General features: G+C 45.6%; 1 protein-coding gene across 1 annotated transcript in view; it reads right to left on the bottom strand.

Moving 5' to 3' along the window:
* Nucleotides 1-1,547: 1,547 nt before the first annotated feature.
* The window catches only part of syde2 (synapse defective 1, Rho GTPase, homolog 2 (C. elegans)), a 34,855-nt gene continuing 19,052 nt past the window's right edge, over nucleotides 1,548-17,350 (bottom strand). The window contains exons 5-8 of the mRNA XM_062563475.1: nucleotides 15,492-15,618; nucleotides 9,573-9,754; nucleotides 9,103-9,334; nucleotides 1,548-5,668 (exon numbers count right to left, since the gene is read on the bottom strand). Of these exons, the coding sequence (XP_062419459.1) occupies nucleotides 4,932-5,668; nucleotides 9,103-9,334; nucleotides 9,573-9,754; nucleotides 15,492-15,618 (1,278 nt within the window). The 3' untranslated portion in view covers nucleotides 1,548-4,931. The remainder of the gene's footprint in view (nucleotides 5,669-9,102; nucleotides 9,335-9,572; nucleotides 9,755-15,491; nucleotides 15,619-17,350) is intronic.

The raw sequence follows: 17,350 nt of genomic DNA, 5'->3' as shown, positions 1-17,350 counted from the left end.
GCAGTGCAGGGGCTTATGTCAGCAGCTCTTCCACTGTGCTACTTCACCACACACTAATCAGCCCGTTGTTTGTTGTATTTAACCTTGAGATTGCTACTCAAACCTGAAGTAAAGCCAAAGGCTCAAAACCAAGACTGGGCTTGAACCCACAACCTTCAAATGCAGTGCAGGCTTGTGGCAGCAGCTCTTCCACTGTGCTACTTCACCACACACTAACCTAACCTTTGTTTGTTGTATTTAACCTTGCGATTGCTACTCAAACCTGAAGTAAAGCCAAAGGCTCAAACCCAAGACTGGGCTTGAACCCACAACCTTCAAATGCAGTGCAGGCTTGTGGCAGCAGCTCTTCCACTGTGCTACTTCACCACACACTAACAATGATTTGTTTGTTGTATTTAACCTTGAGATTGCTACTCAAACCTGAAGTAAAGCCAAAGGCTCAAACCCAAGACTGGGCTTGAACCCACAACCTACAGGGTAAGGACAGTAGTTCCTCAGCTCTTTGCTGCACTACCTCACCATGCAGAAATTAAATTTGACTGCAACCAAACCATCCTTCTGAGAGAGCAGGTTTGAACTCAGGATCGTCCACACTTCAGCCTTCCTGCTATCTCCCTGCACTGTTCCACCACACACCTGTTGATGCTTTTGAATCCAACCTCAATTCTCATAGATTCTCAGGCTGGAATCCACAACCGTTCCATACCGTTATAATAGAATTGCAGGTCAAGAAAAGTCATATAATGGTATTTCTAATAAAGCCCTAGTTGATTTCACTACTTTTATGCTGTGATCCTTATTTCACTTTTTTTGACATGTGTGCTGATGCCCGCGTGTGAATTGAGAGGATCCATACCGACTCCCCTATGGAGCTAAACCAGTCTCAGGGTCCTCCTCAGCTGAGTGGAGAATAAATCCCGGAAGAAATAAACACGTTTGACACACGGCACCTTGAGGAGAGAGAATCAAATCCCAAATGTGGATCAGGAAGGTCAGCTTCGATTCCACTAGAGACACCAGAACTCACGATGATTCACAGTGTCACTGTTTGTTTAATGTATATATATATATATATATATATATATATATATATATATACATATATATATATATATAACAGTCTATTAAATCTTGTGCTCCATTGGCACAAGATTCCAATCTGAATGTTTATGGGGACTTAATGGTAGTTGCTGTTTTTCGGACTGTGTAAAACAGCTTCAGGGTGAAGACAGGTATGTGTACATCCTGTACCCTGGAGCTGTCTCACACCTGTTCAAGGCAGTCATACAAATGTGTTATGAACCTACACTGGCTACATCAAACAAGGCTGAAAGCTCCCAGTGGTGAAAGGCTTCTCCTGCTAGCTGCCAGAGATGTATATCGCCTCAGCTGGAGCCCCTTCCAGTGCAGGCCCTAATTTTAGATGAAATTTTGAGGAAATGCCTAAAATGACATTTAACTGTTTCGGCCCTCTGCTTTTTAGTCCGCGTGGTGCGTGTTGTTCTAAGTTTAGGTTGCTTATTGCTCCGTTAGTGCTCCTGGGCATGTTTTTTTTTTTTTTTTTTTTTACTTCACCAGATTGCTAAATGCAGCTGCATTCTGGGAATGTCCCTGAAGCTGGAGGTCGTTCTGGGAGATTCCCACAAGCCAACAAGGGCAATTCCCCGACTTTTTTTATCTGTTCTCTGGGTTACGCTGCTCCCACAGCAGAGAGATGAATAACACAAATACTAAAAACAGAGTCCGGTTTCCTGGAGTTGAGGTCAGATGCTCCCTCGGTTTTTCAGTAAAACAAAGATGATGTTTAGAAAGGTTTGGGAAATGGTTTTGGATGTAGTTATGATGTTAAATCATTTAAACAAGGGTGATATGATTACTGGGCCACATGCAGAATATCACTTTATTCATTTTGTTTAATAAATAAAATGATTTTGATGAATCAGTTCATGCCTGTAAGAGATTGTTTGAGATGTTTAAGCCAGCTGTTTCAGGATTTCTGTGCACAGATGTTTTTGATTTGTATGATTTAAATGAACTACTCTACTAAACAAAGCTGTAGGTCAATGGTTCATTTCATTCTGGGTAATCGCGGTCATTCAAGGGGTTTTTGGAACTTAAACTTGACTGTTTAAACATGACGTAGCATAAACACAGAGATGCCATGAAGATGGAAGCCCAGTCACATCCTGTGCAGATCATTGCAGAATCTAATGAGACTGTGTAAGAAGAGTCACAGTACCCATGTAAATGTAAAATAATATACTTTATTATGATCATACAGTTCTCAGGATCAATAAAAAAACACTTTTTTGTTTTAAGTGATGCTTTCCACGTGTCATTTTCTCTTCACAGGAGAAAGGACAGAACAGGGACAAGACAGAAAAAGATTGAGACGCAACACACACTTCTGTGCGCTGATATATTCTCTGTGAAAGAGGTGAAGAGTTGGGAGTTGAAAAGACACTAATTTATACAGAAAGAGTACCTAATATGTTGCCGCTGCAATTAAAAATATGTGTATTTATTTGAGCATCCCTCAGTAGTTGACCTTGTGAAAGCATCATTGTTTTCCCTGTTTAGAAAGGAGATGCAGGTGATGCTCCTCCACATGGGTTTCTGTACTGGTTGTCTTTGTGTTGCAGACAGAAGGTTTAAAAGGAACCTTGCTGATCTTATCTTATCCGTTTGTTGAAGGACATTGGAAACAAGACAACGTTTTGGTATGGAAATACATGGCCATATTTTAAGATATTAAGATTAAGACTATAATGTCTAGTGTGAAAGTTTCCCAAACCACATCACTGTCAGCATTTAACTCCTCTGGATAAAAGTAATCAGTTCAGTAATCTGTGTATTGGAGGAAAAGGTTGACAAACAAACAAACAAGCATACATTACAAAATAAGTTGTTTTTTTTTTACATATAAATATCACATACAAAGGCATATGAGAGCCTTGTTTGTGTCAGTAAAGCTTTTGACCATGCAACGCTCAGTACCTTAAAAAAAAGGGAAACACCAATAATTGTCACAAACAGAGCTTAGTCCACCACAGACACATAACAATGTCCAATATATACACAATATAACACAATAAAAATATAACTTGTATCTGCAAGAGCGCGATTTTATCATATTTTACAGCCACAATTGTACCGTTAGTCCAGCACATTAAAATGTGTACAGGTAGCTCGAAGGGAGAAAAAGCGACTATTTCTACAAACACTACGAGGTCATCAGAAGCATTTAAATACGTCATTGAAATAGAAGCTGTAAAAAATAATATACTCCGAATACATTTATATAATTATGTACACATACAGGTTAAATACTGATCATTCGGAATCCCTGGATTGCTAATAGCGTCCTTTGTCAATTTAGGCAGCTAGCCGAGTCAGACCGAAGACCTCCGCGAGGTTTCCCCTCGCTGCTCTGAAGTTGTGCTTCACATTTTGGCTTTATGTCATTTGTCCTTTTTGCCAAAAAGATGGGTAAAGCCGAAAATCCACCAGCGTGTGGAATTCTCTTTTTCTGCAGAGAGGATGAAGATTGATGAACGCTGTGATCAAAGCTTTGTGCGAAAGCCGCCGTGCAAACACAGGCGTGAAACAAGAAACGGCTTTTGTTGTTCCAGTCTTTAGGCTGAACCTAGGCTTAACTAAGCTAAGCCAAGCACCTAGTCTAGCTCTCCCCGAATTGTTATCACACAGACGTGTAATCGATCTTCAAAGCAAACTCTTCGGCAAGAAAAAGAAAAGAAAGATTTACCAAAATGTTTTTCTGTTCAACGTAAAGTAAATCTGATGCCACGCAAAACTCATTTTCTCTGTTTTGAGTTGCTTCAGATCAATTTTAGCCTGACTTTTGTAGTATGCCTGTAAATGGGTGTCTAAAAAACATTTCAAGCCAAATCATGTTCATCTTTTCAGCGGTGGCTTTTCTCCCCCTTAACTCGGTCCACAGTCTTGTTCACTGGAGGAAATCTAATGACAATGTACACTACTGCCTGCCTTATAAGTGCATTATTGTTGTACAACATTTAGTGTTTCATACCTCAATACAAAAGCTCTCTGCTGCCTTAAAAAAAGGAGATCCACCCTCAAACAGAATGTACAAATGCTCCTCATGTGATCTTGGTTCATGTTTCTAATCAGTTTACATGCTCGTCCAAGCAATTAACTCACTGCATTAACTAAGCCAATTAACTCACTGCATTAGAGAAGCAGGGTTCAGTGAGAAATTATTATTATGAATACTTAATCCTCACTTCTTGTGATCCAATTCTGAACCGAAAGAAGCAATTATTTAAATGCATCCCATAGTTGCGGTAGTGTTCAAAAATCTATTTCAGAAGCCCTTATTTCTTATGCAGCAATTTCCCCCCCCCAAAAAAAACATAGGCGTCAGTATCACCGTGTGAAAGATTGCATGAGTAGAGCCCCATCTGCACCTGCATATCAGCCTTCTGCCTTCTGTGTAAAAACGTATCTTCACCACAGAGGTCATCTGGTTGGTTACGGTCACACCAAGGACTGCATTTCATTTCAGGGTGGATCTCGCCGTACCACCTTCTCACAATTAAGGCACCGTTAAAACCCCTGCGGGGTCGATGGGTTCTTCTAATAAGAAGAGAAGCAACGATAACAATGTGGGACACACAACCGGACTAAAACAAACATACAACCATCAGAATAAAATTAAAATAACATTTCGGAATGTCTATGGGTAAATTACAGATGCCAGAGGTGCCCTGTTGCATTTCATCTCACCTGGTCCTCTAGGTTTGTATAGGAGCACCGCGCCAACATCACAGGCTCTGCATGGAAATGCTGTAACCGCATCCTGAGGCACCTCGAGCGGTTAAGAAGGCCCCCCCAAAGCCCGTCAGTCTTCAGTGTGTGTGTGTGTGGCGCGGGGGTCACCGGAGGCGGAGTCAGTACCCGACGTTGAGCGTGTTCTTGTTGAGCTCCCTCTCCAGGTTTCCTATCAGAGTGTCGATGCTCTCCTGCAGGTCTCTGAGGTTGACCCTGTTGCTCAGCACGGGGCTGATCTCCTGGATCTTCATGTAAGCCTGGTAGGTGTGCTCTTTGGGCAGGCAAGGGGGCAGGATGTGCTCGCACATCCTCTCCTCCTCCTTGTCCTCTAATGGCTCCCCATCGCCTGGATTACTTTTGACCTCTTTCTCCTCCTCCTCCTCCCCCTCCTCTTCTTCTACTTCCTCCTCCTCCTCCTCCTCATTTTCCTCCTCATTTTCCTCGTCCTTCTCCAACTGCTCTGTCTGAGGCTGCTCCTGCTCGGCAGGATCGGACGCAGGGCCCGTGACCATCTGGCCGTTACCTCCCTCCGCTTCCTCGGGCTTCGCCTGTCCCTCCCCCGCTGCCTCCGTGTCCTCGGAGGGCACGTCGTCGTAGTCCGCCTCCTCGTTGTTGTTGGGAGGCGGCGGAATTTCACAAGGGAAGTAGCTCTCGCCGCAGCCGCTCCAGTCGCCGGCGTAGCGGTTGCTGGGGCTGTCCAGGCGCCCCGGTTTGGGCCGCAGGACGCCCGCCATCTCCGCCTCGGAGAGGTTCAGGACCTGGGGCCGCTCTTTCCTGCGCCGCAGGGGAGGAGCCGACAGGAGGCCGGCTGAGGCCGCAGGGGGCTGAGAGGAGGACCGGCCGTGTGGGTCCACGACTGCAGGAGCAGACAGGGAGACAGACAAAGGATTACATTTGAACTAATGTCCTTCAAAGGCATGGTTTACATTTATGGAAATGTTCTTATGGATTTCATCGGGGTCATCAGCCTAAAGACTGGAAACATTGGGGGACAGAAAGAGCTATTTGGTTATTTGGTTTGGATAGTATATTTTCCAAAATGATGAAATATTTGTTTAAACGTGGCAGGTTCACCCAATAGGCTCATGACATGAATGTCCACCTAGGAAACAAAGATATCTGGATAAGCGTTAACATGCCACGCTGCGCTCAAAGTCAGACAAACACGTGCTGAGGTCACACCGCCGCATTCTGTGACTGTGATACCACTCTTCTGGGCTTTTTTTTCTATCAACTGTGACTAAACCAAAATTAAAAATGAACTCAACTGAAACCCCGTTTGGACATAAAAGAACCACAAGCAGCACAGTCCGGTCACCTGTCCGCCTTTAGCTCTGTGCACCTACGCCTACGCTAGCTCAACGCTACATCTACCGCTGGATTATACAACAACACTGGATTATAATTAGTCTGGAAGTGTACACAAGAAGGTTGGAAATGTTATCTTGAGGATGACTTCAGTCTTTGGGACAGATTGCAGATTACAGGAGTGTTTATGTGCAGCAGTTACCTGCCTCGCAACAACCCGGAAGCCAAAGGCTTGAGCAATTATCACCTAAAACAAACAGGAATTATCCTCGTCTAAGAGAAAAGGTGTTATTTCATTTCAGACTTGATTCACCGGTGACAGGATTTAAGTGGTTATTTGTCAGAAGAAAAACGAAGGCTGGAATAAAACCAAAATACTGCTCCTTGTGTCAAAGGCTAAATGAAATTTTAAAAAAATATAAATATAACAATTCTCCTCTGTCCGTGTAACCATCTGCTGACATCAACCCAGCACATTTGCACAGTTGGCAAACTCCATAATTCACACCAAGCAAACAACACCCCCTCAGCCTTTTTCAACGCACATATGTTCACACAACCTGTAAATAGTGTCAATAGAGTCAGATGTCTGCCCAAAGACATGCGCACTCGGGGCTTCAGCCACCACGTCTTGGTGGGGGGTCAGTTATGTGTCTGTGTGTGTGACAAGCGTGGCAGAGGCATCTAAAAAATATCCCATAATGATTGTGAAATGTTAGGGGAAGCTTCAGGAGATGAGGGCTAAGGTTAAGGCTGGAATTTCTTTTAATTATAGTCCAGGATTCCTCCGCCGTGACTTGGCAGACAGAATGGAGATGTTCACTGAGGGTGCAAACAAAGGCTTGAACCTGGGCTTAAAGGTTCGTGTAGGTTTTGTACAAATCATTATAGTGTGACATCAGCTGCAGGCGGGAGAATAAGTGCAGACTTTAAAAAATGATTTTTCTCCAGACCACTTGAGCCCGTCTGTGTGGAGTTTTCTTTCCACTAAAAGAAACCATTTTTGCACTTTTTGTTTATCTTTTGTAAATCCACTTGAACTTCACCAGGGTACCAGCAATTATGGGATTCACATATGCATCATCGGCTGGTGTGCCTCCCTCTCTGTGGGTTTCCTCCAAGGTTTATGCAAAGGAGGGCGGCGCAGGGTTCTTCACTTCAGCAGTTTACACAAAATGTGTTTGACGTGGGAGTCTGAGGTTTCGTTTACATTCAGAAGCCAGACAAGCCATTGTCAGTTCTTCTTTGGACAGAAAACAAGTGAATAAATGAGTGTCGAAAATCGAGAATCGATTGGAATCGGGACTAGCGTTCAAAAGTTTAAAATTCGATTCCTAGTTTCGATTCTCAGTCCGCCGGCGCCGACCGGAAATAGAAACCGCTGAACACCAACGAAGAAGCGTCCACCATGCTAGCATAACAGCGCGATCGAACATGGATAGCGTCCCGGTTGTTGTGAATTTGTGACGACCAGTGTGCGCGCGCGCGGGTGCCGGGTGGCCCGAGCGTCGACCGCTAGCACCCCCCCCCCGCCCCGACCGCTGAGGTTGAGAGAGTTGGCCCCCCCTGTGTGCCCCGTGTTTGACGCGCTGCGCCGCCCGCCCTCCGCCGCTTCTTCCTCTGGCTCCAAGGGTCCATCAGTAGGAGCAAGGTAACGTTTAAGTACCTGCAGCGTCACACGCTCATGTGGAAATGTGTTTTGTGAGGTTTCAAAAATAAAGCTCTCTTGAGGAAAGTGTACCCCTGTTAAAATATATTAATAATTTATAATGTTTATACAATATTGAAGTGCATAGTTTGATATTTATATTGTAGTGGAAAACAGCCCTGTTAGAAATTCATAGTAAAGTTAATAAAAAGTTCATAGAATTAACATTGATGGAGGTCAGACTATTTCCTTCAGAAAGAACCTTGGTTAGCTAGCTCTTTTAAAATATCTCAAACTTAAACTTTTTTGATCCTGCCTCTTAAAAGAATCTCGAGAATCGCTGGGAACTGGAATCGAAACAAGGAATCAAAATCGGAATCGTTCAAATTCAAACGATACCCAACCCTACTTGAGACACAGGGACACTTTCCAAATAATGCATTATTTCAATTAAGATAAGTAAGCAATGACTGTTGATATAAAACATTGGATTTAAATTGATTCTCAGTATTATCTCATGAATGTGTCTGAATGTATCTGAATGAACAGATAAACTAATACAACTAATACAGTAATAAGATCGGTCCTATTGCAGCAGTAATAGATCTTCACACGCTCATGTGTTTTTACTTATATTTATTCTTGTTTTTTTGCATTATTCTGTTTTGCAGCAGCCATTGAGTGGCTCACACATTGAGGGAAGAGCACCATTTAAAAAAAAAAAACGACATAATAAAAGGGTTGAACTATCAATTCAGTCGGTTTTTACAGAACCAACTCGCCCCTTTTTTCTGCAGCTCTTTTTCTCGATGCCTTCCCTTAAATTCATTTTCGGTTGCTTCATATGCAGACGGCTGCAGCTGGCAGAGCGCAGCTGTGCAGGCAGAAAGATGACCTGTAGCGTGTGTTGTGGAGCTGGTCCTGGGTTTCTGGCCTCGGTCGGTGGTTTATCTTAAAAGGCTGTGGTGCCACGCCTCAAAACGTTTTGGTTTGCATTGGGGCTTACGGGCTGGGCTCGGATTGGCTCAGCCTGCACTCTCTGTGGAGAGTTTCATCTCTGAGGAGCCGACAGATGGTGGGGAATGGCTATCAGCTGTACTCGAGCCACTGGTGGAAAACCCCCAGGATCACAGCAAACCTTTGTAGGGCTGAACCGCAGTATAAGCCTGCAGGACTAAGAGGTCTTAGGCTGCAGGAGGCCGTGTTTGCAGACTGACTGACGTTTGGTCTGTCTGATGTTTGTTACCTTGACAAACAGTCCTCAAATGCCGCAGAGGATTCAACATCGTAAAATATTGTGTCAAAATTCCTCGACAAATGCAACGATCCCTTACCAGGCCAGAGCTGCAGCAGGTAGTGCAGGACTTCGATGTGCTTCTTGAAGTGCAGCGCGCTGGCCAGCTCCTCCGAGTCGATGAAGACCCGGTTGGTGTGGCAGGACGCATCCTGACGCTGGCTGAGCAGCACCGGCCCGAAACACACCGCCAGGTTCTGGCACGTCATCTTGTTCGCTTCCTGGCAGGACGCTACTAGCTTCAGGTGGTCAAGGAGCTTCTGCAGCGTCATCTGATACATACACACACACACACACACAGGCGCGCAAGACCCGTCATTATTATGAAGATTAGTTGTAGTAGTACCACTGGCAGCAGCAAAGCTGGTTGAACTGTAGAGACCGGCAGCAACGTCATCGCGACCATCATTGCCCACGCAACCAGTGTCCCTTTCACAACCCCACGTGTGACAACGTTCTCAGCACTACGGGGGGGGTGGGGGGGGGGACTGGGAGTTTGTCATCGCTCACCCTCTCCACGTCCGGCAGGTTGTCCAGCAGTCTGACGGTGTGCTCCGAGTCGGCCTGGTCGTTCTCGCAGGCCCCGGCTCCCATCCGCAGAGGCCTGGTGGCCATGGCCTCCAGCACGGCCTCGTACAGGTGCTTGGTGATCAGGGGGTACGGCAGCTCCCGCAAGTAGTCCTTCAGGACCCCTGAAATATTATAGTGCAGCATGAGGGCAAATGGCTGCAGCACTTTGGTGAAGGCCTGTTGGATCGACAGTGATCAATGAACCAGGTCGTGACTGACTGCACCAGCAGCTTTAACTACAGAACAATCACTTTTTTTTTTCTTTGCTTTAAGTGGAGGTCCCAGCAGTGTTCCCCTGGGTGATACTGTGGCGTCTGCTGGGATGACTGATTGGAGTTTTGGGGGGTGATGGGGGGGGGGGGGGGGGGGGGGGCTGACGTCTGTGACGGCGCGTTCACACCTGTGACTTCAGTCAGTCGTGGGTTCGACAAAAGCTACGAGAGAACTTGAAACCCACGCCGTCTGTCTCCTCTAAGTCCCTGAAATAATGCTGACATGTCTTTCCATCAAAGGCAAAAGGAACGGGGGGGGGGATTAGAAAAGGCTCTTGGCAGCGGGGCGGCTCTTTGCGGTGAGGATCTGCTCTATCTCACTCCGCATGAAGTTGACTCAGGGGGGGGGGGGCTAATCAACACTGTTGGTTCTGCTCCAAAATAATACAAACAAATGACTCTATCATTCAATTGAATCGGACCTATGGGGTCCATCCCCACAGTGATACAAATCACTAGCAGACACAAGCACACTGTTAAAATATAAAAGACACACTTGAACAATGACTTTCTGTTGAGCAAAATGCAACAAACAGGCGAATAAGCTCATGTTGCTCCAACACAATGATAATGTTGTATTTGACATCGATATCAGAAGGCCATGATGCTCCAGAGTTGCTCTCCTGCAGACCTGCTCGTGGACGATGTATTTGCGTCTTGCCGGCTGCTAATTTCCCTTCTTCCAAACTTCTTGTATCTATTACATTTGGCATAAATACACGGATGCGTCCGTGCTGCTTATCCACGCAGAGGTGAAACCTGAGCATCTAGAGTGCAGCGCTCTGCGCGTTATGAGCTGAACAGATTTTATTGCTGTAGGTTGTGTTCTTTGTTTGGAAGGTTTTCATGTGGGATTACTAGAATAATGGATCTCTGATAGCGGGTGTGATTGTTTATCGGTGAGACTCATTCCTACAGTGTGTCCCTTCATGCTAAACACACACTTTGTAATCAGCTGAGCTGTGTAAGGCCCCGTGTACCGTTGGTCCCAACTTACTATCAGTACAACATAGCATTTGAAGTCATGAATATTTGTTATTTCAACATAGGTAAACAGCTGGGTGAGGACTACTTCTTCATTGCTGGATCCCCCCCCCCCCTCCCCCATACTACCCAAGTGTTTTGTCTCTTGCCTTCTATTTAGAGGAAATAAGATGAATGAGATTGACGGTAAATCTGTTGACATCCCTTTAGGCCCAGTAAGGAGGATGGAGGGCACAATTTAACACGCTAACTTTTAAATCCCGGTAAGTCCCTGTTCTGCTCTTTAAGGGAGCCTGAGGATTAAAGCTTTGCAGTCTATTCCTAACATGGCATTGTGGGCCCGTGACACCGTAATCTAACAAAGCAGACTGACAAATGTTTTAAAGAGCCTTACATTGCTGTGTTTTAAGGTGATGACACACTTAAATTCAGTTCAGCATTACACTTAAATCTCAGATTAGCATATGGTTCAGTATCTGTACAGTGACATTCGGCAGAAACTAAATTTAACACGCATTGGGAAAATAACCTACTCCAAAAATCCATCAAGCCAAGCCGCTCAGCAATCACAATACCGCAATATATTTCACAATAAATTCAAAAAGTACAAATACTAAATAAATTTTTTTTTTCATAGAACTTAAAATGAAGCAGAAGAAAGATAATTCAATATGACATTAAACAACATTTGGATGCACACAATTGCATAGAGAGAGAGAGAGGGAGAGGGAGAGAGAGATGTTGTGCATTCCATAGGCGTGCAGTGGTGGCCCTCAGGAAAAACAACCCCAACCCGAACATGCACACCGTGTCCCCCCCCCCCCCCCCCCCGACCACCACGTTGACAGCTATAGGTCAGCAAAGTCAGACTTCATTAAATGTCCCAAAGGCTGCACCCAGTGAGACATTACGGCTGACCTGTAGCGACATGCTTCAGTCTTTTTACTTGTTATTCACTCCAGTTATCAAGTATTTTCATCTGGTGTGGTACGATCAGAATACGATAAAAACCAGGGAAAACAATATTCTCTCTCTCTCTCTCTCTCTCGCTGCACTACACATGCTTGTTTCCCAATCTGATTACTTGGAAATGCTTCGTGAACATCCTCCGGGTTCTCGTCCTGAGATAATAATAATCAGCTTGTTTCATTGCAGGAACAACACAGACTGCCTGGAAGCAAAAATGAGCCATATTTTTTACCCTAATCTCTGCAAAGCAAGGCTTGTTTTGTTAAGCCAGTGTGCAAATACAATGTTGAGCGGAAACCTCTGGTTTTGCTGTTGTGGGTCTAAAATCAAAGACCCTTTTGACCTTCACATTGCGGGTGAGGCAGATCATCGAGATGCAACCACAGCAGGACTGATTCATGAAGAAAAGCATCCCCTCTATGCTTCACACGCAATATGGCACTACGTGTTTACACCGTTTCCATTTCAGCGAATTGAGAAAACAGCCATTCAGGTCAATCATTAGCCTGCTATGAGTCATGGCCAGTGTTTACCTTTGTGTCTTAGCCCCCCCCCCCCCCCCCCCCCCGTTGGTGCCAGCTCCACACAAACACAAGGTCATGAGCTCAGCGGTGAACAGGTGGGTTTAAACCGCAGGTGCTTCCATTTCCCTCGCAGCCGAGCCGGCGCCAAGCGCACGCTGAGTGTCAGCTCCCCTCCCCCCCCCCCCGTCTGACCAATTTGGCTCGAAGATAGGGACCTACACGTCCATCTCCAGCCACACGGGTGGAAAAGTGTTGTTCCTGTAAATGATTTATTGCCTAATCCACTCAAACAATGCTACAAATGTGCCACCAAACACTACAAGGCACACAATGCACCGGGGCATGGCTCTACCTTTGACCTCTTGTTCAACACAAAGCGGAAGGTCACCCCTCCCGTCAGCGCCGCAGTCAACGCCTCGCCTGCAGAACAAATGGCTGTTTGTTCTCTGTCCTGCTGGTTTGTCCCCCCCCCCGTCCCCTCCCCGCCTGCTGTCCTGCACGCCCCCACAGCACCAGTGGAGTGGAGATGTTTGTGTCGTTGCCTTGTGCGGTGGCAGGGAAAACCTTTGCACTGAAAAAGAAAAAAAAATCCCCTAAATCTGGCAAGAAAATGGTGGTCACATGGTATATTTGGATTCCCCAGAATCTTGTCTTTGTGATTACGGGGGCCGCAGAACTCTTTCTGACACCCGCACAGGCCTGCAGTTCTTTGTGAAGTGGTTCCCTGCTTCCCCGGCCCGGCCCAAGGTTCAGCTAACCCCCCCCCCCCCCCCCCCCCATGCGTGAGCCAAATACCATCTGTGTTTGTTCGGCAACAAAGGGGGCACTTGTTAATGACTTTCCATGTCTTCACTGGTGCACTGCCGAGGGTGGGGGCACAAAGTAGAGAAATGGGCTACGGAAAAGATGAGTCAGACGACGCAAAATTTAAAAGACCTCAAACAAGGATCAATAACTGAGTGCAAGCCGGGCCCGGGACACGCTGTGGTCTCCTGTTCTGAGGACGGAGGACAGAGTTTGCCCACATTGGATCCCTGTAAAAGCTTTGATTCCATTTCAAAAGGACAAAACGTGTTGAGCTGAGGGCTTAATCATTACTTCAGCGTCCTCTAAGACTGAATATTGATGAAACTTTGAATGGAATTTGCTTCGTCCAACCGGTGTGATCTGTAAGGAGGTGAGGTTTTCATTATGAGGTTATACTCTGCTCATTCCTTACGGGTGCGTGAAGCTTTAAAATAATTGCATATTTTAAGTAACTCAACTATTAGACAACGCAAGGGCCTACTTAAATTGTCCAAACTGTTAAAGAATATGTCAGACATAAATGGAATTTGACTTATTATGGCAATAAACGATTCCTGATACCTGAGCAAAAAGATCATTTAATGACCACAAAGTTACTAATGGATGCTATGGTTTGCCTTCTGGTTTCTTTAGAGTGAATCGTGAGTTGAAACAATTGAGGTGTCGCGCTCTGAGCATGTTTTGCAAGCTTTAGATTGAACTCTGATCCCTCCATAATCCCTTTCACTAGCTCCGCTTTAAAATTAGCCGTGTGACCCGCCAGCCCTCTTGGCTCATCGGCTTGCTGCTCGCTCATTAGTCCCAGCTGCTGAGATTCCATTTTAATAAGAATATTTAGCTTTTAAATTTTGCATAAAAAGTAGGCTGTAAAACACACGCGGTGCCACTTCACTTCAGCCATCATTTGAAAATTAGGATCATTTTTTGTAACGTATTTTGCACGCGGTCAGCCATCGGGTGAATTCTGACCAAACGTTTCAGTACAGTATGTTTCAAGACTAAAACCCATGATTATGCCCCCCTCCCCCCCCACCTCTCTGTCCTCTTCCACCCACTCGGGACCATCTGCAACAGCAACTCGCTTGGTGGAGCAAATTTAGGCGGCGAGAGAGCGAAAAACCAACAGTCCACGCCGGTGCTGGCCCTTTTTTCCGAAGCCGGTCAACTGTTAAGTGTGTTCTTTGGCCTGCCGCGCGAACGCACGCGGATCAAAGCAGGCGTGATAGGACGACGCCTATACGGGGCCTCTTCCCAAAACCAACAGCAGCTCCTACAATGTCCACGCGGCTCCGGAGAAACGGAAAAAAATCATGACCAGGTCATTTTTCTACAACCCCCCCCCACCACCACCACCACCCCTCATCGGTGGCAGACTGTGTGATATGCTGGAACTCACCGCTTTACATTTTTTACATTTTTTTTATTTTTTATTATTTCCCATCGTCGCAGCAGGCCGCGACTCACAGGCATCTTAGAGGCACTTAAATTACAGGCTAAACTATATATTTAGAAGAATGACGTTTTCATCACCACTCGTGTGGCAGGAAAACAACATTCCCACTTTAATCGTTAAGCAGACGGAATACGGTTAGACAATATGGACCGTGTCTCAACCACAGACCTGCAGGGGAAAGAATGACCTGAATGTACAGCATGACTTGATTTGTGTACCCGTGTGTGTGTGTGTGTGTGTGTGTGTGGGTGGGTAGGAGGGGGGGGGGGAAGAGTGTCCCCCCCTCAGGCACTGGCTGACTGCTGGAATGCTTTTACTACAAATGGTAGACTCGCACACACGCACACATGTGCTGAACTATCTGCCGAGGACATGCCGGTTCAGACACGTTTTGTGGGGAAAGGACTGAATCAATAAATCCAGCCTCCATTTAAGTAATTACCTCCTTGTTTTATTATGAACATACATGCGCAATAAAGCCTTAATCTCTTAATTAATTTCAATACAGTAATTTAATCACAAATTGTCAAAAGTTGATTTGAACCTCTCCTCTTCTTCCACTTCCTCTTCTGTTTAACGACACAAACCGACAACGAGTCAAAGCAACTGCCGTCAGAGCTGAAACCATCAAGTGCACCATTAATTGTGTGTGTTAAAAGTTTGGTTAAGCTGTTATGTAAAATGTAATGTGATGCGGGTCAACATCTTCTCGGACTGAACTTTTTACGGGATCAAAAGTACATTTTTTCATCTACCAAGGCTTTGCGTTGGAGGCCAACAAATAATAAACAAGCATGAATAACGACGCCGAGTCTTGGCGGCGAGCCTGTGCTGGTGAGCTTCTGTTTACCTGTGATGACGTTGACGTCTGGATACGTGTTCTCACACAGCTCCACGGCGCAGCTGTCCCTCTCGAAGGCCTCGCGCAGCTCCTTCTTCACGGCCGCAGATCCACAGAGACGGTAAAGCCCCACCACCTGCACACAGACCACAGGGGGTCAGCTCAACAGAGCGTTCGGGGGGGGGGGGGGAGATGAGACAGGAAAAACAATTGGGACACTGGACGACCAGCATGAATTCATGCACTCCTTTCACCACACATACCTCGTATTCTATAATTCATTACTATTTGCTATGTTGCAGTTTTGTCTACTCGGCATATAACGAATGCGAAGAATCCCTTTTTGGGCCTTTTAATTTAACAATGACTTCTTTTTTTCACCCGTACCTTGCGTTTGTGGGTAGAAGAGTTCGAACGTTGTGCAGATTGTGAAGCTCTGACGTAACCTACGGCCTGCATCATCTCAACAGAGACCGAGACTGTTGTAGCTTGTTGGTTTTAAGCCCTGAAACTGGGAGCAAAACTCTTGCCAACCTCTGACATTCACGTCAGAAGAAATGAGCGAGTGTTACAGCCGGGCTTGCTCTCTCTCAACGAAAGCTTGTGCGTACTGACTGAGGTCGAAATGCATTTTAGATGTTTTTTTTATTCACTTCTATTAACTGAACTTTAAAGCGAGACAAAGACGACGTGTTTAGCAGCGTGGCAGTCACATGATGGTTGGCAACTCGGTGAACTCGCTTACACAGCGTAGCGTGGTCTTTAAAGCGAATTTTCAACAGATCTGTGTTTTCCATCACTCATTCGAACTCGAGTAGAAGAATATCTTTGCTGTGATTTGCCAAACTAACACTCAAGAAGTAACGACGTTGAAGTCCCAAAATCCCAGCAGACGAAGCAACATTAAATCAGGGAAGCGCCGCGCGCGTCGATCATTAACGTTTCTTCATCTGAGCCCCCACAGGGCGACCTGCGGGGACTCTTAACAATTTCCTCCAGATGCTGACACTCGATGGGTGAAACATGGCCCTAGTGGTCTCCGTGTTATGCTGGGATTAGACCCAGGCTACACACACACACACACACACACACCATCATTTATCCTATATGTGGCATAGCAGAGCAACCGGTGAGGTTGCCCCGGTAACGTGTTAAGTCAGCGGCCTGCGAATGGCTGGACGGGGTCCAGTTGCGAGGAGAGGGTTCCCTCCACAGCAACGTGGAGTCCTCGGTGATTCTGGATGGGATCAGTCCCCCTTTTTTTTTCTGGTCTGGGATTAGTTTAAGGACTTAGTAGAGACATCAAAAGGAAAGAAAGCACAGCACGTTTGAACGTTTTAATGCTCGCGAGTGTCAGTGTCACTGAGTTTGTGACTCTTTGATCGCCTTTCTAATTGACACAAGCGGAGCAATAATGATCAGTGATCCACTTCGTCACAGATGGCTTTTCTCACATATTTATCTCAACATGTGATCGGAGAGCAGACATACTTGGCATTCCTGAGTCCACGACTACACACGAAGAACAAAAGTAGGGCAGCAGCGTCATCTTAGATACAAAAAATGAAATGCCATGTTTCAAATATCTAGTCTTAACGCAAAATCTGTCTGAAGCCCAAATATATTTTAATTACCACACCACATCCCAAAGAGAATCAATGAATCCTAACATCAGAGAAACTTTAATGCCTGAATGCGGCCGGTAGGTCACCTTTCCATCCATGTCAGAACTGCAATCTTATCAGGTTGGGCATTTCTAGAATACCTAACGCTATTATTAGAAAACTGTGACATTAGCAGACGCACTACGTGGGCATAGATTAGATTGTTAATCACATTTTCATATATGTACCCTAACACTAACCCTT

The sequence above is a fragment of the Pungitius pungitius genome, chromosome 7 (genome assembly GCF_949316345.1).
Source record: "Pungitius pungitius chromosome 7, fPunPun2.1, whole genome shotgun sequence".
NCBI lineage: Eukaryota > Metazoa > Chordata > Actinopteri > Perciformes > Gasterosteidae > Pungitius > Pungitius pungitius.
Note: the sequence above shows the minus strand (reverse complement) of the source record. Positions and strands in the feature narration are given on the sequence as shown.